Source organism: Vipera berus, assembly GCF_964194415.1.
Source record: "Vipera berus genome assembly, chromosome: 2".
Taxonomy (NCBI): Eukaryota; Metazoa; Chordata; class Lepidosauria; order Squamata; family Viperidae; genus Vipera; species Vipera berus.
In genome coordinates this window covers 143,105,583-143,129,730 of record NC_138203.1, presented here as the reverse complement: position 1 = coordinate 143,129,730, position 24,148 = coordinate 143,105,583, and the positions used below count along the sequence as shown (strand labels likewise).

Sequence of the window (24,148 nt, the reverse complement as noted above, 5' to 3'; positions counted from 1 at the left end):
ACAGTAGTCAGGAATCTCTTGAACTAGTCAGGGATCTCTTGAAACAATCTCTTTAAAAACAATACTTAGATTAGAAAATATTTTCTAACACCTCTCATCTAAGAAATTAACAATATTTAATCTATTAAAATATATTCTAAACTAGCTTCCAGTCCTGAAAACTATTCTTCCCATGTGTTTTTTCTAGGCTAAGGGTAAAAACAAGGTTATATCAATGTACTTTTTCACATAATTGCTTTGTAAGAGAAAGGGTCTGGAATTAATGATAACATGTTTAAAATAAAACTTCAGTAACATCTAAATATTTGGAAACATTTGAAAAAATTCTCTAATTCCTTCTAACAATATTTCCTGGTTTATAAATAGTAAAATTATAAATACTAAAAAATGGATATTATCTATTTTAAATCTTTATTCTTTAAAATTAACTGTTGGGATTAGTAATAACAGCCATTCCCTAGTATAAATGGATAAGTGCCATGGCTGATACGATTAAACACAATATAGTAATACAGATAGACCTCAACTTATGACTACATTTGAGCCCAAAATTAACACTGCTAAGCAAGACAGTTAAGTGAATTTTGCCCCATTTTACAATCTTCTTGCCACAGTTTTAAATGAATCACTGCATTTGTTAAGTTAATAACATGGTTCATAAGTGAATCTGGCTTTGCCACTGACTTTGCTTGTCAGGTCACAAAAGGTGATCATATGACCCCAGGACACTGCAACTCTCATAAATACATATTATTATCATCATCAATAATAATAACAACAAAGTGGGAAGGGACTTTGGAGGTCATCTAATCCAATCCCCTGCTCAGGCAGGAAACCCTATACCATTTCAGACAAATGTCTGTCCAGTCTCTTCTTAAAAACTTCCAGTGTTGGAGCATTCAGAACTTCTGGAGGCAGGTTGTTCCTCTGATTAATTGTTCTAACTGTCAGGAAGTTTCTCCTTAGTTCTAGGTTGCTTCTCTCTTCTATTAGTTTCCATCCATTGCTTCTTGTCCTGCCTTCAGGTGTTTTGGAGAATAGCTTGACTCTCTCTTCTTTATGGTAGCCCTCAAATATTGGAAGATTGCTATCATGTCCACCCTCATCCTTCTCTCCATTAAACTAGACATACCCAATTCCAGCAACCGTTCCTTATATGTCCCCTAATCATCTTTGTTGCTCTTCTCTGTACTCTTTCTAGAGTCTCTACATCTTTTTTATATTGTGGTGATCAAAACTGGATGCAGTATTCCAAGTGTGGCCTTACCAAGGCATTGTAAAGTGGTATTAACACTTCATATGATCTTGATTCTATCCGTTAATGCAGCCTAGCACTGTGTTGGCTTTTTTGGCAGCTGCAGCACATTGCTGGCTCATATTAAAGTGATTGTCCATTAGGACTCTTGAGATCCCTCTCACAGTTACTACTACTGAGTAAGGTACCACCTTTACTATACCTGTGCATTTGTTTTTTTCTTGCCTAAATGTAGGACTGACTTTTTTCACCATTGAATTTCATTTTGTTAGATAGTGCCCAATGTTTAAGTCTGTCAAGATCCTCCTGTATCTTAAGCCTATTTTTGGGAGTGTTGAATATTCCTGCCAGCATAGTGTCGTCTGCAAATTTAATGAGTTCCCCATCTATCCCCTCATCCAAATCATTGATGAAGATGTTGAAGAACACTGGGCCCAGAACAGAGCCTGGGGCACCCCACTATACATTTCCTTCCATGTAGATGCAGTTCCATTGAGGACCACACGCTGAGTACGACCAATCAGCCAGCTATGAATCCATCTGGTGGTGATGCTGTCTAACCCACATTTTTCTATCTTATTAACATGCCAGTTGCCAAGAACCTGAATTTTGATCATGTAATCATGTTTCCCATCAGATCTACCTCGGAAAAGACTAACATAATAATAATAATAATAATAATAATAATAATAATAATAATAATAATAATAATAATAATAATAATAATAATAATAATAATAATAATAATAATAATAATAATAAAGTTGGAAGGGACCTTGGAGGTCATCTAGTCCAACCCCCTGCTCAGGCAGGAAACCCTATACCATTTCAGGCAAATGGCTGTCCAGTCTCTTCTTAAAAACTTCCAGTGTTGGAGCATTCACAGCTTCTGGAGGCAGGTTGTTCCACTGGTTAATTGTTCTAACTGTCAGGAAGTTTCTCCTTAGTTCTAGGTTGCTTCTCTCCTTGATTAGTTTCCATCCGTTGCCACAAGGATGCCGTGATGGTTGTGAAAAATAGTCATACATCACTTTTTTCAGTGCTGATGTAATTTCAAACAGTCACTAAATGAATGGTTGTAAGTCAAGTACTTATTGTATATTTTATGTAAAGCCTGCAACTATATGTAAATTATTTTTGCTGGCTTCAGCAGGAAATACAATAATTGTATAAACACCATAATTACATTGCCTCTATTACTACTTCATCTAAACAGTATGATTATTCTATTTATGAATTTTAAGAAAAAATGACTTATATAATTACCTTCTTTGACACAAACTGAAATATGGGCAGGAATAGCTATATTTGCCACAATATATTACATTAGAATATTAGTCTCATTTTAATTTCTTATCTCAACAACTTAAAAGTAACTACTATACTAAGGTATAGATGAGAAACTCACAAGTGAGCGAAGTAAGTTGTACACAGAGATAAGATAGAGCTTACTACTAATTTAATCAAAAGTTCAGCTAGTTCGGAAGAAAAGGATTTGGTGGGAGGGCAAGAAAACTCATAACATTTACAGATGCAGCTTGAAATAATAAATAGGTGCTTCAGGTACCAATATAATGCAAATTGAAAGGTATTAAGTGTTAATTAAAAACTGGAAAACATTGTGAACAACCAAAAATGCTTAACAGATACTTTTAAAAGATTGGAAATGCACATCATTCCCAAAATAGCTTTCAATTTATTTCAGCTGACCTTGGCTAGTACAGGAAGCTAAGCAGGGTCACTACTGTATATCTATTATTTCTCTCTTTGTGATTAATCACAGGCATATACATAATGGAAAGACATTGTAGCCTCCTATCTATCCATTTAAGTTGCACCACTATTTTCCCCCCTTCTTTTACTGCCATTCTATCACTGCAACTTTGATGGAGGAAAACCTTTCAGGCAAAAGTACAATGCTTTGGACTGAGCACGGCATGGATGAAGCAATTATGTATTTAGTGATACTTATATTGCAAAAAAGGTTGCCAATTATACGAAAGAAGTCCAGATTGTCCTGAAAGGGAGTCTCAAGCCCACCTCCAATTATTTCAAATTGTTTTGCTTTCCCGAATTATAAAAGCTAAGATTTATAATTGGCCAGATGTGCTACACAGGAAACTAGATCATGGAATGTTGTTTTATGGAGCCCTCATAAAAAGACAACAGGGTATGTTGAGAATACTGGCTGTGTATTCTGTTATCAAGGTGACAAGGTTCAACAAAATGAATCCGCTTTATTATACTGAGATAAATGGACATGTGAATGCACGAATGAATTATCAGCAAAAAGTACTATATAGTTGGTCCTCGGCTTATAACAGTTTAGTGACCATTACAAGGGCACTGAAAAAAGTGACTAATGACCATTTTTCACACTTACAACTGTTACAGCATCCCCACTGTCATGTGATCAAAATTCAGATGCTTGGCAATGACGGTCGCAGTGTCCCAGGGTCACGCGATCACCTATTGGGACCTTCAGACAAGCAAAGTCAACAGGGAAGCCACATTCACTCAATAACCATTTTACTAACTTAACAACTGCAGTGCTTTGCTTAACAACTGTGGCAAGAAAGGTTGTAAAATGGGGCAAAGCTCACTTAACTGTCTCATTTAGCAACAGAACATTTGGCCTCAATTGTGTTCATAAGTCAAGGACTACCTATATAACTAAATGTGTGCAAATTCTAAGCAGCTCAACTTAACCAACTTCACACAACTAAGTCTTAAAGTCTCCCCAAGCCTCTAAACTAGCAATGCTTCTTTAAGCTCAATAATCCATTCCGGGGTACCTTCCTGATAGATATTATGCATTTATAGAATTTTTTTGCCTGCTTCAATATGACAAGGCTGTCAGACTGAACCACCTTGCGCAATCTGTTCAGAGATGATTACCAAAGCTGAAGAAATTGCCTGGGGAGATCCATCTGAAGAAGTTCTCATAAAATGGAATTTAAGACACACACTCTGCATGTTTTCTAAGATTTTCCTGACTGTAACATTTTTTTAAAAATGAACAAGACAGAAAAAACATGCATATGTAACTAACTGCATGGTTCACACATAGTTTACTAATACATTTATTAGATATTTATTATCCGTTACAGAAATAGCACAACATTTTTTTAATTAGAAGGAGTGGAACAAACAGCATCATTTCTTCTCTCTAAATGAACATCTGGTGGCTATTAACTGAGTTACATACTTGTGGCATATTGACATTCATTCATATAAATGTGAATTCATGACCCTAGAAACTACTTCTCTTGAAAGTATTTAAGTCCACTTTTACATTACATCAGCCTTGCTTTTATTTTGCTAAGAGTAGCTTGATAGTGAGATGGACGGCATATAAATAAATAAAATTTCCTGCAGTTATCTATCATTTAGTAATATAAACTAGACAGTACAAACCAGCACCAATGGGTTTTTTTCCCTTATTTACTAATTCAGTCCATAAAAAAGCTAATAATAAAATTTAAAAATTGCAAATGTTCCAGAATAGCTAATTACTTTTTGCTCTGTGAGTCTCTCCTCATTCAACAACCATCCCTTTTTAGCTAGTCAAGTTTAACTAAATAACTTGGCTTCCGGTTTGCACACACAGCGCTTTCGGATGCGCAGGAACAGTCTGCTTCCGTTTCTTTCTTTTTTGGAGGACCCCGAAAAGGGTCAAAAATCGCCCTGGAGGGGCGATTACCGCGAGGAGGCCTTCCCTGCGATCGCGGAAGGGCAGCAGCCCTCCGCTTGAATCCGGGACAATCTCCTTTGGCCCGAAGAAGAAGAGACCGGCCATAAAGATGACCGTTCACTAAGCTGCTCCCTGCCGAAAGCCAAAAGCACTACCTAGCACTAAGGAGCAATCTGGAAGACCTGGGTGAGCCTTTACCTTTCCTATTCCCTTAACCATCTTCCTGTGGGACTTTCCTGAAAATCTCTTTCCCCATTTTTTGAAAAAAATGGCAAATATTTACTCTGGGAACAAATCTTAAAGCCTTAAAGCTTTACAAGAAACTCAAGTAATTCAGCAAAGAAATTAAACAATTTTATCTGTATTTACTAAAAAGCTCCTATTTTTTGCTGGGGATCCACTATCCTATTTTCTCTCTAAGCCGTGAATTAAGGAAAAAAATTGGACTAATGCTACAAAAGTTCTATATTAATTTGGGGGGAAAAAGCAAGTTTTTACATTGAATTTTATATGCTATTGATGACATCTTGTGGTGAAACTTGGTACAGCAAGTAAATTTCTTTTTTCTGTTGTGAGAGCTGACTGAATAACAGAGCTGTCCTTGACATTATTTTTAAAGATAAGTGTGGGAATACCTGGCACTGAAAACAACTCTTTTGGAGGTGGATAATATTTGATTTCTTATTAAAATAGCCTCCATGGAAGATTTAGCTGCAAAAAATAACAAAATGGATGAATATATCCAACCACTTGACTATAAACTGATACTGGACACAATTTTGGCAATGACAGAGCAAATCAAAGCCAAACTGCAAGAAAATTCTGACAACTTAAGGCCACCAAATCAAATTTTGACTTTAAATGAGGAAAAGATAATCCAAAACCAAACAGAAGTGGAAACTAACATTAAAATAGGAGATTTCAAAGAACAACAAATGCAACCTACAGAAAACCTTAAAGTCCAAACTTCAATGGCAACTACAAAACTTACAACTCAAAAAGCAACAGCACCTGAAGAAAACAATACTAAAAATGAAGACACTAAAGGCCTTCAAATACACTATATTGAGAATTCAACTAATCAAATGACAACCATAACATCAGCTACTACTTTCTACCTAACCCAGATAGAATTGGAAGAAAAAGACTTGACTGATCTAATGACAACTATATTACATAAATCATCAAAAACTGAATTACCAAAGCAAAACTACAATGGTTACAAAGGGGACACTTTCCTTGCAAAACTGACATTTGGATACGCTCCCTGGATTCAAATAAGGCAGGGGTGTCAAACTCAATTTCATTGAGGGCCGCATCAGCATTGCAGTTACCCTCAGGGGGCCGGGTGGGTATGGCCAGGGTGGGCATGGCCTACTGGGTGGGCGTGGCTAGAGTGCGTATGGCCTACTGGGTGGGTGTGGCCAACTCTACATGGTTCGCATCAAGGGTGCCTGTGGGGGCCTGGGCAGGAGTGGGACAGATCTGAGGGTCTCTGGCAGGAGGAGGGTCTCTGGGCCAGGGCCAAGGCAGTGGGGGCCGTTCCCTCACTGTTTCCAGGATGGCTTCACGGGCCACATGAAACCACTTCGCGGGCCGGATCTGGCCCCCGGGCCTTGTGTTTGACATGTCTGAAATAAGGGGTATAGGAAGAAAGGGAGATACATTTAAGAATTTAAAGATGCCAAAAGGGAAGCCTGATTGGCACAAAAGGAAGGCAAGAGTTAGATTTAAAAAAACTGAACTTGTTTCTTTTTTGGGGTTCATAAAGATAAGAGTATAAAAATACCTTTGAATGGATTAAGGGGAATCTCTAAAAAAATATAACTGATTTTACATTTAGGTTTTAGATCTGTAAGGGAAAACAAAAGTAAGCTTCTAGAATATAATTCTGAACAATATTATAGAATTTGGAATGATATATCAAAAGATAGTATTTTAACAATTGATGTACAGTTAAGACGACTTATAGAATATATTAGTTGTTACTTTTGAACTTTATTATAGAATCTAGAATTTTATATATAAAAGATAGTATTTTAATAATTGTTGAACGGTTAAGACAAAAATATCTTTCTAATAATTGATGATTTGTTAAGATGAAAACTAGACTTTAATGGTAAAACATAAGAATGTTTTGTAATGAACAATGTAAGTTTTGCAGACAAGAGAATTATTCTTTACTTAAAATAGGGAATTGTGGGTTACCCAAAAATTAAGCTTTTTTTGTATATTATAGGCTATTCTAGAATATTTTATTGCAATTAGATAAAATTTAAAAATAGTATATTGGTATGTACTGTACTAGTGAAAATATATTGAAAATTTTGTTAATTGATGGTTAGAACTAGAAGTGTATTAACTTGACTATTTTGACTATGTGATAATTAAGGGAATCAGAGGGAATCCCCATTGATGCAACCTGAACTATTTACAACTTGCTATTTGTTATTTTGACTACCCAACCACCATATTGCTTCACAAATACATGTACGGTATATGTAAATATTAAAAAATCAATAAAACTTGTATAAAAAAAAGTTTAACTAAATAACTTGATCCATGGCTTAATTCATTCTGAAGCAGTAAATGAAAAAAAAACAGAAAGAAGAAATCACTCAATTTACATTCCAGGGTAAAGCACTGCTACTCTGCAGACATGGTTTATTATTTATTATTTTATTTTTTATGCCACTCTTCTTCCCAAAGGAGCCAAGAATTATTTAGTAGAACTTTGCATATTCAGAACAAGGAGGTGTTCAGAGAAAACCGAAACAAATTCCATATGTAGGTAGAACCTCAGTAAGTAAGATACCAAAAAAAGCAGCAATCTGGTATGCCACAGTCAAAATGAAAACTGAGAGGCAACCGAATGAAATCCACAGTTCAGCAACTAAAAAAGTTAACTCTTAAGACTTGAAGATATTAGACATTAATGAAAATACCGAGGGTAGTGGGTGGGAAGGGGGATGGTTACAGATGTCCAAGTGGCTTTCACTATGAAGATAATAAAGAAATGGAAGAATGACACATGAGGTAAGACAAGTGCAGTCAAAGCCCCAAACAAAAGAAAACAATTCAAGTTAAAACTCTTTCGTGCATTATAAAAGCCTTTTAGATTAAATCAAATACCTAGAGAAACAAGCCTTCTGGAATAATTAACGGGAAGAGTCTCAGGAGGCAGGCAGAACACTTGATAAAGGAGAAAGCTGAAAATACTTGTAGAGAAAAAAAAAGTTGCATTTAGCTATACCAGAAAACCAGACCGAATGCTGACTAAAGCTGTGTTTGTGAACTTACTAATACTGTACATCATGGCTTATAACTCTGTTTTATTAGCACAGAAACAAGGTTTCCAAGGTTTCCAGGGTGGGAACTTTTATTGCTGTTTTCCTTGGGAAGAGGAAGTAGGATCAACTGAGTTCCATATTTAAGCAAGATGATCCTCCATAATTTAATTAGAATTTCATGTAGTTCTGGCTTATTGCAATGTCTCACCTAAACATGTGTTTAAAAGGTAAAGGTAAAGGTTCCCCCGCACATGCGTGCTAGTCGTTTCCAACTCTAGGGGCCGGTGCTCATCTCCGTTTCAAAGCCGAAGAGCCAGCGCTTGTCCGAGGACGTCTCCGTGGTCATGTGGGCGGCATGACTAGACGCCAAAGGCGCATGGAATGCTGTTACCTTCCCACCGTAGTGGTCCCTATTTTTCTACTTGCATTTTTACGTGCTTTCAAACTGCTAGGTTGGCAGAAGCAGGGATGAGTAACAGGCGCTCACTCTGCTAAGTGGCACTCGGGATTCGACCCGCCAAACTGTCAACCTTCGGATCAACAAGCAGTACACAGAAAAACTTGTACAAACCAGTTTTAGGGAGATTTTTCAAAGCTACTTTTCTCTAGATGAAAATTCTCTAGATGTAAACACATGTACTTAACTATTGAGTATCATGCCATGAGCCACATTCCCATGATTAATAAGGTCAGAACTAAAACTAAAATTGATTTCTGTGATATTAAATTTTAATACAAATAATATTACCATATGTCTGAATGGTAATTATGAAGATTCTTTACCAAAATATACTGACACAGCAGAAGGTTGAGAATTTTTCAGGGAGTTGTCATGTATCTCATACACCTCCTCTTACCTCCAAAGTATCTATGGAAATTTGTAAAAAGTGGGGTTTTACTTGAAACTGGAATTATTTTAAATACCTTGGAACAATTAACATATTTGAGAGCAAACACCTAGGAACAGGAAGATCACAGCGTCCTCATAATTATAAGTTCTCTTTCTAGGAGAGCAAAGAAATAGTTCTGATTGTCCAATCCTCTTGGATCTGGAGCAGGAACTTTACTTTTGTTGGGAAATTGCCCCAAAGTGCCCACATACCAACCCTGAAGCAAGAATTAAGGAGAGGAAGCCGTTGTGTGATCGAGTTTTAAATAGAGAATGCCCCCTTTTCTGTAACTGCTGTTCAAACCTCTGATAGGACACTTGGTAAAGAGACTCTATTGGTAAAGTTATTTACATAAATGGAAAATTGGTCCTTTGGGGACTCAAATTCCATATCATGCAGTTTCCCATGCCATGGCAGCTTCTTGAATCAGGCCAAGGATTAACAGAAGCCAACCAAGATGAAAAGGAATATATACTGAGTGAATCACAATCTTTACCAAACTTTGCAACATTTTGTTTACAGCAACTTTCATTTGCTCTGTGTGAAAACTACACACAATCTACTTAATTATTTTAGTTATTGAAGTATTTCTGAATCATCTGTTAACCTGCAAAGTTTTGTCACCAGATGTTACTTTAAAACCACTAGAGTTGAATTCGACACAGCCAAATTAAAAACAGTTAAACTCCTGAATTACAACTTAACAAGCAAAAGCCTAGGAGATGATTTTTCTGGTGCTGAAAATAGATGCAACTACACGGCACACAGGTCTCTTTGGGGGAAAACAACCAACTCCAGGTGCAAATTTCCTTACTTTGATAGGGATATGCGGAGGAGAGTCTCTGATGGTAATATAAACACTGATATGGAATCTGACATTTGTCCACATCATCAACAAAGCAAAGCTTCATCAAAAGCCCGTATCTGAATTCTGCTCGGAAACCAGCCAGTATAACAGCAGTCTAAAACTGGTGAGATATACCTTCATCAATTGGTTCCCCCCCCCTCAAAAAAATATTAGCAGATCTTGCTGTATGTAACTCAGCATATGTAGAGCATATGACAGAAAAGCTGCAAGCTACCAGCTTTTCGGAACTATGGTGCTGGAGAAGACTCCTGCGAGTCCATTGGACTGCAAGGCGATCAAACCCGTCAGTCCTAGAGGAGATCAACCCTGACTGCTCTTTAGAAGGCCAGATCCTGAAGCTAAAACTCAAATACTTTGGCCACCTAATGAGAAGGAAGGACTCACTGGAGAAGAGCCTAATGCTGGGAAAGATTGAGGGCAAGAGAAGAAGGGGACGACAGAGAATGAGGTGGCTGGATGGAGTCACTGAAGCAGTAGGCGTGAGCTTAAATGGACTCCAGAAGATGGTAGTGGACAGGAAGGCCTGGAGGAACGTTGTCCATAGGGTCGTGATGGGTCGGACACGACTTCGCAGCTAACAACACCACCAGCTTTTCATGGTGCAAAGGCCTATGTGGCACAAAGCCAGGTAATTTAGAGGACCATGTCTCCCTAAAGACGTCTCCCTACCAAATCCGATATGGTGAGCACACTCCTAATCTCTTCTTTTAATAAATAAAGCCACCTTATGGGATCTAGGAAGCATGTCTTTTTCATGGCAGACCCTGCCCTGTGGAGCATCTGTCCCCTTGAAGTTGGGCAGTTTTCTGCCCTCCAAGGCTTTCACTAAGCACTGAAGACCTGGCTGGGACAGGGCAAAGTGGACAAAAGGATTTAATGAAAGACTGTATGTTAGAAGCTTAACTTAGTGCCAGGTTTTTTAATGTTTATAGTTTGAATAGATATCTGTATATTAATATTGACATTGTTTTAACTGTTGATTGGGAACTGTCTAGAGTTTGACCTAAGATGGATTGTTATATAAATGTTTTACATAAATATGTCACCACTGAACATTAGACTACTGGGAATTGTAACTTGTCAACATCTTCAGGCTATGGTAAATGAATTTGCAGTTACATTTTTGAAATAACAGACATTAAAAATCTTTGAGTAGTCTCTACACAAATACACAGCAACTGTTTAGGTTGGGTATTATTTACACTTGAATAATAGAGCAATACTGTACAGATATTGTATTTACACCATGTTTGTTTCCTTTGATACAACTGAATAAAAACTTCCCCAGACTTATATCTGTTTAACGCAATTTGATTAAGAGTAAGTGGAATACATTTGCCTAAAAATATCAAACATCTTTTATCAATCCTCTCTGCAACATCAAACTAACCAATATAGTTTCAGTATTAAAATCAGTCCTGAAATCATCTTGTGAATATTTTTCTAAAATATTGTTTGAATGCCAAGTATGCCAACTAAATTATAGTGTTAAATTAAGTGTCTTCTGCAGTGCCTTGTTATATACAGCATAATCCTGGGTATGTATTGCCAGGAAATAAATTATGTCCTATGCGACTCCATTCTCCAATACACATATTTATCATTGCAGGCTTAAAGAGAAATCTCATCGCCTTGCCCTGGGGCAATGTGCAGTGTGTAATGAGCTGCATTCTCTAAAATTTGTTAGCAGTCATGCCACAGTTCTGTATTACAGTTCTTGATCATTGTTGTACATGTTTTTCCTACCATGTTTTTCAAAGTATTTTTTTTCCAAAAAAGCAAAGGTAGTTTTTACATGTGATCTTACAGCTGTGTAAGTATAAAATCAGCTTTTAGTTCTTTCCAAGGTAGAAGGGTATTAAGTTGAATTTTAGATGTTTAGAATTTTGGGTATATTTATTCTAGAAATAAAATTGTGCTAAAACTCAGTAAGTATTTAAGAAAAGCAAAGGGACAGGGGCAAAGAAAATATAGTTTTTTAACCAAATCCTTCCTGGCACACATCTAGGGTGCCTTTCTTTTTTTCTTACAAACAATTTCAAACCCACCCACTAAAGGCTGGAGGGGTGGGCAAGAGGCCAATGAGGAGAATACAACATTGCAATTGGGAAAAACATATGTCTGTATTTTGTTATGAAGGACAAATTACAATCATTCTAATTTCTGACCTATAGTCAGACCTATTGCATTTAGAGTCGTAGTGTCTATTTTTGAAAAGTGACTTCATGCTGAACGTGGGTGCTACATAGCCTTCTATAGCTCTCACACTGCAAGTCTTGGACATCCCTTTCTTTTCCTGGTTTTCCCACACTTTCTGCCGCTCATTGTATGCCTGCTGCTTTTTTTATCTGACTATTCAGCTCAAATTAGTCACGAGCGGCCCCCAGCTTAGAGGAAAAATAAATTAGGTAGTGTTTTAAACACAGTTTGATTAGATTGATCCCCTCCTTTTTTTCTCCTAAAGAATGGAGTAACCCTCCCTCTTTGCATTTTTTAATAATTTTCCCCAATGTAGAAGTAGTACAGAAGGCAAGAAAGACCTCTGAAAGATAATTATTTTTTGAATTATAATTAACAGGATCAGAACAGACTCAAGTACATAGAGCAGGAGTTTACTATATTAGCACTACTGCCCAAATAGCTAATTTCATTAAGCAACAGACCTAAAAACATTTTATTTTAAGCATGGGAATGCAGTCATGGTAAAACGAAAATTTACTTATAATAAGAACACAAATATCCAACTTTAACACACATTTGAATCTAGCCATGTATATTAATTATCAATACCATGAATTGTAAAAGCATTCTGATTTTACAAAGCTTGCATTTTATCTTTTCAGATACTCCTGTTACTGAGATAAAAAATGAGAGGAGTATCCATAATCTTTTGCTTCGATATGATAGACAGAAGGGAAATAACAAAAAGTATGCTGTATGTAATTAATTTAATAAATAAAAATAAATATCCTGTACTAGAAAAGCAAAGCAAAAATGCTTCTATTGACTTCACAGTATTAAATAGTATTAAATAAATCTTAACTACTAGTTAAGAACGAAATGTATGAAAACGCAGTTAGTAAAAGTGATCATATCACTATAAATGAATCTCCCAATTGCAGAGAGTTATCAGAATTTATTCTGATAGCATCTTAGAAAACCACTGCTTGTGTCCAGTATTGGATTACTGCAGGAAGATAGTATTTAATTTGATTATTTCTCAATCTGTCCAAATCGGGATTCATATTTTCTAATCTGAAAACCCCTCCATGAACTAAATCAATGCTTTGCTTGCAATCCATTAAAGCTAAAGTAACACTATTCCAAATATGAACCATTTCAAGAAACCAGTGGCTAGCTAGGAAGTGGGAAAATCTAGAACAGTGATCACCTAACACCACAGAATGTTAGTATTCTCCCAGTAATGTAACATACCTAACTGCTCTTTTCACCTAACTAACTCAGAGGCTAACATGTAAAATGAATATAACCCATTCTTAAAGCATTTATACTTAGAATGGCAATTCTGACACACATTGTGGTTGTCAACAGAACCGGAACACCCCCTTCTGAATTAATTGACCAGAAAAGCGGGTGGGGGGGGGAAAGTGCAGTTGCTCTGGATTCGTGTTTTTATGTGCAAAGTCGAAAAATATTAATGAAGACGTCTAAAGATAAATGCACGTTTGGAGTTAATTTTTAAACAAGCTATATAGAAAAGACAGTTCAAGCTATAAAAATTATGCATTGTTGAATATGAAGGTGAAGATATCCTAGAATCAAACTTGATTCTGATAACCACATTCACTATTCTATTTATATCCCATCTTTATTTTGCATAATCAAAGGGGAGGGGTAGGGAGGGATAGGTAGGGGAGGGGGAGGGGGGGATTGTTAAAGGTAAAATGTATTTTAAAACTTTTTAATTAAAAAAAAATCATGCACATCACGTTCCTGCCTACTTTCTCCACAACAACCTTGTGCATTTGTCTGAGTGGAGAGACAGGTACTGACACTCAGCCGGTTTTTATGCCTAAAGGAGGGTGGGAACTCACGATCTCCTGCTATCTGGTCCAGCATCTCAATCACTACACCAAATTGGTTCACCAATATTTTTGCAGTTTTCTTATCAGTATCATGGAAATGGGCTGCTACTGCCCTCTTACTTTTTCAACTTCTAGTCTAGTCTGTAGCCCTGAAATTCCCAGATGGTCTTTCATTCAGAACCAAACATACTTAGCTTCTAGGATCAGTCAAGGTCAGATACGAGGCACAAGACAAAGCAAAAGATCCAAAGATACATGATGCTTCCCCATGTCCTCATCCATTTCCTCTAAAACTATGTATTTGATCAAGAAGATGCCCGATTCTTCAATGCAGATTGACTTCCACATACCACTGTACACTTCCTTTATTTGGTGACAAAATCTGCTCTCCCTAATGAGGAGAAAAATTATCAAATTATAAAGTCTGGTTCTTTAAACAGGAATGTAGGGAACTGACTATGGTATTGAGAGGGATATTTGTGATCCAACAAAAACAGGGGTTCTCCTAATGAGAACCAGACGCAACCAGTACGTGCATCATTATAGCTGTTATAAGCAGGTATAAACTACTACAAAAAAGCAAATTCTGATGCATCAAAGAAGCAGGGAATGTATTTCCTTAAGCAGTTTATTATGAAATCAAAAATGAAATGTACTGGTTTCAGTACAATCTACAAAACATTTCAAAAGAAGTAACCCAACTGTAAAAAAGCAATGAATAAAATACATCTTATGAAATTAAAACCCAAAAATTAAACAAAAATTTAGGATATATATATAAAACACACACTGTATCATCCCAGTACTAAATAGCAAATAAATCATTAGACTGTTGCTCAAAGAAGGCTTAAATAATGAAAAGCACAAGCATACTGTCAGACTAATTTCAAATATAAATGAAGCATGAATCCAGGATCAGAATAAGAAGAATCTTCAAGCTCTTTTCATATATGTTGTTTAATTTGTACTTAGACAAAAGGAATTAAGTATGAGATATAGGGGAAAAACCATCTTTCAAATAAAAGATTAGGGTAAAAAAAAACCCAGAGGCCAAACTGATTACCACTAAAGACAAAAGTCTATCAGTAACAGTATAAAGCCTCTGATGAATCATTAAGATTGTTTTTAAAAACAGAATGTCCTAACAACTTCTTTCCATAAAGGATGATACAGATCTGTAATAAAAATTAATATTTGTTTAATCTATTTTTAGTAAAAAAATGTGGTTGATATACAGTTAAAGATGAAATCATTCAAAGATGTATTCTTGCTCAGCTACAATTAACAATCAATTTTTAAAGCTGGTATGAATAAATTGTCTGTAAGAAAATAGAATGTGGTAATGTAATAGGCAAGAAGTTTTCTCCAAGTAATTGTCTTTAATAAATTGAAACACCAAACATCAGATATTCAAAATACATTCAATTCAGAAACATAGTACACTGTATTTGAAAATCAACTATGAATTTAAAGCTGTGTTTAAAAAAGTTGAACATGAATATAATATTTTGTAATAATTTTATAACTATTGTTTTTATAACTTTTTGGTACTATTCTTAACGGAGGAAATTCTGCATTCATGACAAATTTTAGAAGTTTTGAGGCATAATTCTAACAGATTACTATGAATAGAGATCTGCAGGAAGCTGTCTACCTATGTACATGACAATTTCATTACCTTTTTATTGGGATGCAATTTATCCTATTCTGGGGGCCACTCATATTTTGTAACTAAACAACATGTAAAAAGTAGTTCCATTTTAGCAAAGGATAACACAGGATCCATCTTAAGTTTTCATAACTACATAAGCTGCAATATTTAGTATAACTCCAAGGAGAAAATGTTTCACTTTTTAGTAAAATCTAAGCTTAAGAGTAATTAAAAGAAACTGATCAACTTTATGATTGGAATTTATAAATGAAAGAAAAAAATATTTCTTAGCCAGAGTTAATGGGAAATTAGAAATACCTAGGCAATAGCTAAAAATGCAAGGAGTGCTCAAACTTTTTAATTTTTTATTAGTGATTTACTTTAAATGGAGCTGAAGGTGACAATTCTTATTATGGTAGTTGGGGAATCCCCCTGTGCAGCTGTCTCTACTCCAGAAAGAAGCAACAATGTGTACTTTGGATACAAATGGCTAAAAAAATTTACCACTAGATCCAAACTAGTCACAATATACATAAACAGAATACTTTTATTCTGTACTTTTCAGATCTGAAAGAGTGTGGGGTAGGGTACAAACAGCACAACTCAATAGCTAGTTTTGAAATACAAAGTCAAAATGTGTGTTAGGGAGAAACTGTATTCTTCCTTAGAGATGAAGAATGTTTAAAACATACACCCTGAACAAGTAAATACTAAGAGGAAGATCGTCAGACAAGGCCAAAACGTTCTGCTCTTTTTCTCTTCTTTGCCTGTAAATAGGAATTAAAAGATGAATTAAAAAAAAGTCAAAACCAAAGGGAATGGCAACTCTGAGCATGTGTTTTGGCATAAAGGAAAGTAGAAAGTCTATAAGGAGTGCAACAGTATTCTCTAAGAAAGCATCTTTCATATCAGGTTTCACAAGAGGCACTCCTATTGCAATGGGGCCTCCAACTACAGTCAGAAATTAAGCTATAAAGCATGAGATACAGTGACCTGTTAGTTGCTTCATCCCGCTGGCTTGTATGAGAAAGTTCTGCTTGGAACAATTACCATTTTACAGGCTTAGAAAGCCTTCTAGGCGATAGGAGGTGGGAAATGTAAAAGGCCAAAGGGTTAACACTCTTCTATTCACAGAGAAGGCGAGTGGGACACAGTCAAATGCATTGAATACACTCATGCATCTTTGAGATATGCCTCTAAGTCAATACACCAGGGGCATATAAATCTTAATTTTTAGCACGATAAATAGCTTAGGGGGCAACAGAAGTCCTAATCAAGAATCTCCAGGGAAAAGGTGTCGTTTAGTATATACAATGCTACAAAAAGAGCTTTTTGTTTCAGGCACACTCACTAAATGCCCTGACGGAAAAGCATGGAATCCCTCAGACCACAGCCCAGCCACCCCCTTTGCTCCAACTGAACAGGCAGATCATTCTACAGCTGCTACTTCATTTTGTGAAGCAATGCTTGTGTTATATCTAAGGAAAACAAAAAGCACCCCACAGAAGGTGCCAATGAAAATAAAGTTCCTGTTGGTAACACTCAGGGTTCAATCCAATATCCAAATATGGTTCCCTTCTGTAAGTGAAATTAGACTTTAGGAAAGGAACTACTTGTGGCCGAGATTACATCTTAATAGTGTAACCAACCTAAAAGCAAAGTTGCTGAACCAAAAAACAACAACCCTGCATACTAGGAAAAGAAAGATCAAATTAGTATTGGGAAGGAATCGTAGGTCTGGTAGCATAAAGGCAGATGCCTGCCATCAAGAATTTACAAAAAGATTAAAGCAATAGCAGTGTTGTTTTAACACTGGAAGAGACAATAAAACAATGCTGCATACATGCCATGTGATATACATACATCCCACACTTTAAAAAGCACTCTTTAAGCTCTACATTAGAAAGAAAATTAGTCTGGTTCTACAACCCTTAATTCAAAATCAACTATGTTGATAACTGGGTAATCCTGGACAACTCATAAGGGTAGACATACAAGATAAAACTAAACTATTCTAAGTTTTATATCTATTTTATAAGTTAATGGCAGAAAACCCTGACTAGTCTGTTTTCAAAAATTATCCAACCTATCACAAAGCAATAATCTGAAACTAAAACTTAGAGAAAAAAAGCAAATCTCTGACATAATCAAAAATGATTTATATCTAAGTTAGTATACAATAATTTAATGAGACTATGAGGACTGGGCAAAAAAAAGCAGAAAAGTCACACAGTGCCATCTTGTGGAGTGCCAGACATTATTTCAATTACAGAAAGTCTCAGTGCCCAAGACATTATAAAAAAAAAATGTTACCTCTGTGTCTTCTGTAGTTCCTGCTCCAGCTGAACTTGTAACAATGCCAAACCTCTCCTTTCTTTTTTTCAGTTTTTCATCATCTTCAGTCTATATAGAAAGAGAGTAACACTGGAATGTAGACCAAGGTAATAATTTTAAATCCTATCATCTTATTTTGCTACCTAGTCTCAAAGCATTGGTAGAAGAATATTCACAACCACCAGTTACCGCATGCATTGAATTGACATCATCAATATAGACAATGTGCAATAATAATAAGTTAATCACAGACACAGCCAGAGTTGCTGCATAATCAAGTTCTTTCTAGTAATTAAAAACTTTAAGCTAAATCCAGATTCAGTGAAAATGGCAGTTGCTACCAGAAACAATGATGCCTAATATAATGCTAATGGGACACAGGTACACTATGTCATATTTTTGAATTCCTTTTGTTTAGGTTTTTGCAGCCACAAGGCATTTTCAAAAAAAAAAAAAAATTGAAATGAACATCACAAGCATCCTAATATTATTGTGCTTCTTTTAACCCACAGGTAACAGCAGGACCAAACTACTCACCCATTAAACCAAAAACGTTGATAATAGTTTGACCTATGAACTAATGATTTTAAAAATATAGACTTTCTCTACAATTAAAAATTTAAGCTGAAAGCGTATCAGCTTCTTTGCAGGACAAAGGCATTTTAGGTCTTTGTTAAAGATTGGGAATTATATACAGTAATGTGCATTTTATTATAATACTTTTAGAATACTTTTTATAATACTTTTAACTACAGAAAAAAACCTTCCTAAAATAGAGGATGTATTTTTTTATTTTAGTATGAACAAAACTTGCAGAACTTTAGAAACTACTGAACAAAATCTAATCATTAAGATTTTCAGAACATGAAGGTAATAATTAGAATGAGATAAACAGCGCACCTGAAATTTATTTCTGAACAGGCCATATTTTTAATTTAATCCATTTGCTACCATTAACGAAAGCATTTGCATTAGTTGACTTGTACAGCACTTAACTTGCCTTCATAAATTCTGTTTCATTTTCAATTATGAGTGAGCAAATAAATGCTAGTTGATGTGGGTTCTTTGGATTTCTTCAGCTGATTTTTCTGTAAGCCTGGGGCTTTCTATTCTTTTAACCTTTAACCATGCTTGTGGCTTTGGCCTAACAGTAATAATCAAAGTCACCTATTAACCTTTAAGAGCTTCCATGCCATCCATTTGGCATATAAATTCTCTTGTGCTATTTTCAGCTCTAAAAATTGTCCCATTACTTTGCTTTGCTTCTCTGAATTCTGCTCACCAGTTCATACAGGACATGTGCAGTCTTCTCCCTCTCCTATTTGATATATTTGATAACTGAGTAATGAGGAGCTCAGAAGTAAGCAGAGTCAAGGAAAGGATGGAAATGGAAATATAACCACATAAAATACTTAAATTTATTTGCTTGGATCATTAATCTCACTTGAATGCAAAACTTCCCGTATCCATTAAGAACCTTGATAAATGGAATCTGAACTTCTTCACTGGCTAGGTTATATTATAATGTTATTTATTATTGATAGAACTTATACGACTGCCCATTTCACAGAGTGGCTCCTTAATCAACGAAGCCAAGTCTTCATTAAAACTGTTGAAATGTTGATGAAATATCAGGATTATAGTGACAATTTAAAGCTTGCTTTGTTTCATGTTTCATCTATGCAAATAACTTCTCTGATTAAGCTTAATCATCCAAGCAATGACAAATAGCTTTATTTATAAAAGAAATGCAAAACAAACTTATCAATCAATTCGCTCATACGCTCACTCACATCACTGATATATTACGCTACCTTTGCCATCAAATTTGTGCTGATTACATCACGAACAAGGGTCTGCAATTGTCTTTGTTATATTGACCCTTTCCACAAATAGTACTCCAGTAATCGAGCTCAACTTTGTTAATTATAACATCCTAATCCATCACAGCAATAGTAACAGTTGAAAAAAAATAATTTAAAATCCAGCACGGGCTTCAGACTGTATCAATGTGAATATAGACAGGCACAAATCTTTTCTATACACTTATATCTTTGGAATGGCTCCTGCCTAACTCAACATCTTCAGATTTTATTTTCCAATCTTAGAAAAATTATTAAGCAGTGAGAGGGAGGTCCAAATCTGGATTGAAATATGCATATTTGGTTCGGGCACAGAACGGAAACAAGTACATTCTAGACACAAATGTTTTGGAGTTGGGGGACAACGACAAGTGAACAAGGATAGCAGTAGTACTGAAGTGTAACTAGGCAAAAGAAGTAGGTGGGAAGATGTGGAGAGGAGGGGAGGAATAGGCTGCGTACACCACCCTTGAATTCAAAAATAATAAGCAAGCAAGGGGAGGGGAGGGGAGGGGAGGAAATAAAGATGCTGGGAAGTGATATCTATATAGGTTAGATGTGCCGTACTTGAAATCAAGGGAAACAGGAACAGCTGGATGAGGTAGAGAAAGGATGTGGCCGGAAGCCATTTGTATCTGTTGCATTTGAATTCAAGGGTACTGGCAGCGATTAACAGAAATTAAAGAAAAATCCAAGTGGAAAACAATGGAAAGACTCACGTGAAACACCAGCCTTGCCTTATCTGTCCTGCAGATTTTGCTCTGGCCCAAACCAGGAGCCACCAAAATATTAGGTTATTTCTGCTTGGATTAATTCAGCTGAAACTCCAGAATGAAGTTATTTGTCCCAGGTTTAAAACAAAACATATTTTCCATGCTGGTAATGACCTACAAAGCCCTACATGGCATGGGTCCGGATTACCTACGGCAGCACCTGCGGCCGGCGTCAACTTCCCTCCGTCCAGTGCGCTCCCACAGAGAGGGCCTCTTCAGGGTGTCTCCGATCAGAGAATGTCGACTGGTGGCCCCCAGGGGGAGGGCGTTCTCTGTGGGCGCGCCAGACCTGTGGAACCGCTTGCCGGTTGAGCTCTGGATTGCACCCGACCTTCGCTCCTTCCGGCAGGATCTAAAAACCTATTTATTTGAGCAAGCCGGCCTGGTCTGATGGGTTTGGGGTTGGGTTTTAATATGGTTTTAACTATTGTATATATCGGGCATAAATCATTTAATTGTTTTTAACTTTTGTACTTTGTTTTTTAATGTTTATTGCCCTGTACACCGCCCTGAGTCCTTCGGGAGAAGGGCGGTATAAAAATTTAATAAATACAAAATATAAATATAAATTATGTGCACACCCGTAATATTTAACTTTCAGAGATTAATTGATTTGACTATGTGCTGTCAAGTCATTGTCAATGCTTAGTGACCACCTGAACAGATCTCTAGGCTAGCCTTTTTAGATATGACATAGAATCTTTTGGGACCTATAATAGTTTGGCTAAGAATGCCAAAAGAATAATGAAATGTTTTATATTTAGAAGGTGTTTTTTTTAAACTGTCTAGACAAATTAACTGCCCAAACAATTGAAACTGCTTATTTTAATGTTAAGATAGGGCAAGAAGATATACATTTGGTTTTATTATGCTAGACCAGGGGTAGACAACCTTGGCTCTTTTATGACTCGTGGACTTCAACTCCCAGTATTCCCTGAGCCAGTATATCCCAAAGGATTTCTTCTGAGTCAGGAACCACAGTGGTTTGTTGAGAGAGATATTGGAGACAGGGAGAGCATTCTAAAAGCTAAGAAGTATTTGCTGGAAAAAGAAAACAAAATTTTGTTTCTTTTCATTTCAACCCAAAGATGCTTTTTCAGGAGGCAACTGGACTTTCTTGTTTTTCTTTGTTCTTCTTTCTCATCCAAGAAGCTTCTTCAGCTTTGATTGGATGGTGGAGCTGAAAAAGCTTCTTGGATGAGAAGCGAAAAGTCTTCAAAGAAAAACTAAAAAGTCCAGTTGCCTAGTGAAAAAGCATATTTGGGATAACTATAACCTGGATGACTGAGAATCTCCATAGACGTTTTCATTTCAACCCATTTTAAAAATAAATATGGCTAAAAAATTAATCTGCAATAACAACTTTTGGGGAACCTGGGGAAGAAACATACAGCTCTTGATCTCAGGTTGTGCATCTCTGTTTTAGGCAAACAAAGCTCTTGCAACGCAGAACAATTTGATTAAGGACATCTGAAATTATATTCTGCCAGCTTTTACCAAACAAGCAAGACTATTAACACTTTTTAATTGAAAGGTAGGCTTGTTTAACAAGGTGAAAAAAACATCATTTTATCTAAATAATTAGTTATTTTTGTTACTTTACAAATAAAACTTCAATATTTTCTGCTTAAAGGGTTTTCTTCTTCTATTTGATAACTTATTAAGTAAACAAAGATATATAGTACTTTAAAATAAAGGGAAAAAGAGGAAACAAAGGAGGGGAAAAGGCATTGTATATTAATTGTTTTAACTTGGGCAATCATTTAATCTCTTTTTAATGTTTGTATTTTGTATTTTACTTTTGCCCTGTGAACCGCCCTGAGTCCTCAGGGAGAAGGGCGGTATAGAAATATTATTAAATTAAATTAAATTAAATTGCCTGAATTTAATGGCATACCTAAGGCCATTATCGTATGCTTTATATAGCATACTTCCGTCTGCTTGTAAATGGATATAAAAAGTGAAATATAGTATCCTTTTAAAAATTTACTTTACAAAGGTACTCTATGTGACAAAGATTAATCTGCAGGCATAACCAGCCCACCAACATTCAGTTTTCTGCTATTTCCAACTCTACAAGGAAAATATGCATAATGTAATAGAAATTCTTATTAAAACTAAACATAGAATTTATATATATTTCAACATAGTATTGAAGTATTAATGCTTCCCAAACCACATTGTTTAGGTCAATGATGGTAACCATGACTCTATCCTTAAAGCCAAAAGAACATTTAAGAAAATAATAATAATTAGCCAAACCACAACTTTAAATGAATGAACATATATAATGGGGCACAGAAGGGGCTGTAGGGAGCTTTTTATTTTTCTAGTGACCCCTTATAATCCCCCCACCCCCACTCACTGCCTGAAGGGAAAGTGTGTAACAATCCCACTAAATCAACATGGTTCTAATGATCTCCCTCACTTGACCCCCTAGCATACTAGTGTCAGATGCAAACATGTTACAATAAACTTCAACTCCATCCTTAGCTCCTCACTGACAGGTTTTGATTCATGGGATGCTGAAACCCATCTGAGGAAAATTACCTCTATCAAAACACTTCTATCTCAGCATCTATCAAGCTTTGCTATAGCCCCGGGGGCACACTTGAGTGCGCATGTGGGCATTTGTGCATGAGAAGTGGGGGTGGAAGCTGACTTTTCTTCTGAAATGATAAGATACATTTCTTGAAGCTTGTGCTATTAATGTTTTCTTCTTGTACTGTTCACGTAGAAAGCTTGGAAGAACAATTCTAGTTATTCTAATAGGAATCTGATACCCAAAATATCGCATAGAACCTAGCATTACATACAGACTCCGGGCTATTTCATGATTTATTTATTTTTATATTTTTTAAAAACAATGTGTTAGAAAAGCTGCACATTTGTATTACATGTATGGCAACTGGCATTGCAAAGTATATTAATAAACCTTTAGCCTCTTTATTTAAAAAAATATTTTCTGGGAAAAGTAAACATTCTTGAAAGTTGATGGAAACTTAACAACGAAATGTGAGACATTTCAGCAGCCTGTTCCTTCATCTACTGTACACAATTTCCTAGATAAAAGTTTATTCCAAGGCTCTTGTTTCCCTGCTACGATTATCATGCCTTAGAAGATTTCCCCTAGCATGCAAGTGGAATGTGCTTTTCTGAACCTTAAGGCCATTATCGAGACAACATAGGAGCTGCCATCTTCTTCAAAAGATCGGGCTTCAAATCCTGGCCAGTGCCCCTACCTTGCCAGCAAGAGTCAATGGGTAGAGACTTCCTAACCTTTCACCAGACATAAACTTGTCGAGTCTTGCTGGTCTGGGCATTGCCCAGATTAACAAAATCTGCATCAAATGTTGGAGAACCGGGATAATCTGACAAGAAGTGGGCTACTGGAACAAGCCCCACATGGACAAGACAAGAGCACCCAGAATTGATGGAGTGCTCCTGCAAAAGAGAAGGGATATATGAATCATACGAGGGAGCTA

The 24,148-nt window shown here is 36.1% G+C and overlaps 1 protein-coding gene across 2 annotated transcripts in view; it reads right to left on the bottom strand.

The window, feature by feature from the left end:
* Positions 1-16,227: 16,227 nt before the first annotated feature.
* The window catches only part of SARNP (SAP domain containing ribonucleoprotein), a 91,874-nt gene continuing 83,953 nt past the window's right edge, over positions 16,228-24,148 (bottom strand). Inside the window, exons 10-11 of one of the 2 annotated variants that reach the window (XM_081317258.1) lie at positions 18,008-18,097; positions 16,228-16,461 (exon numbers count right to left, since the gene is read on the bottom strand). In XM_081317258.1, coding sequence (XP_081173384.1) covers positions 16,420-16,461; positions 18,008-18,097 — 132 coding nt within the window. In that variant the 3' untranslated portion in view covers positions 16,228-16,419. Of the gene's footprint in view, positions 16,462-18,007; positions 18,098-24,148 lie in introns of those variants that run through there. The other variant, XM_081317259.1, reaches the window with a different exon arrangement.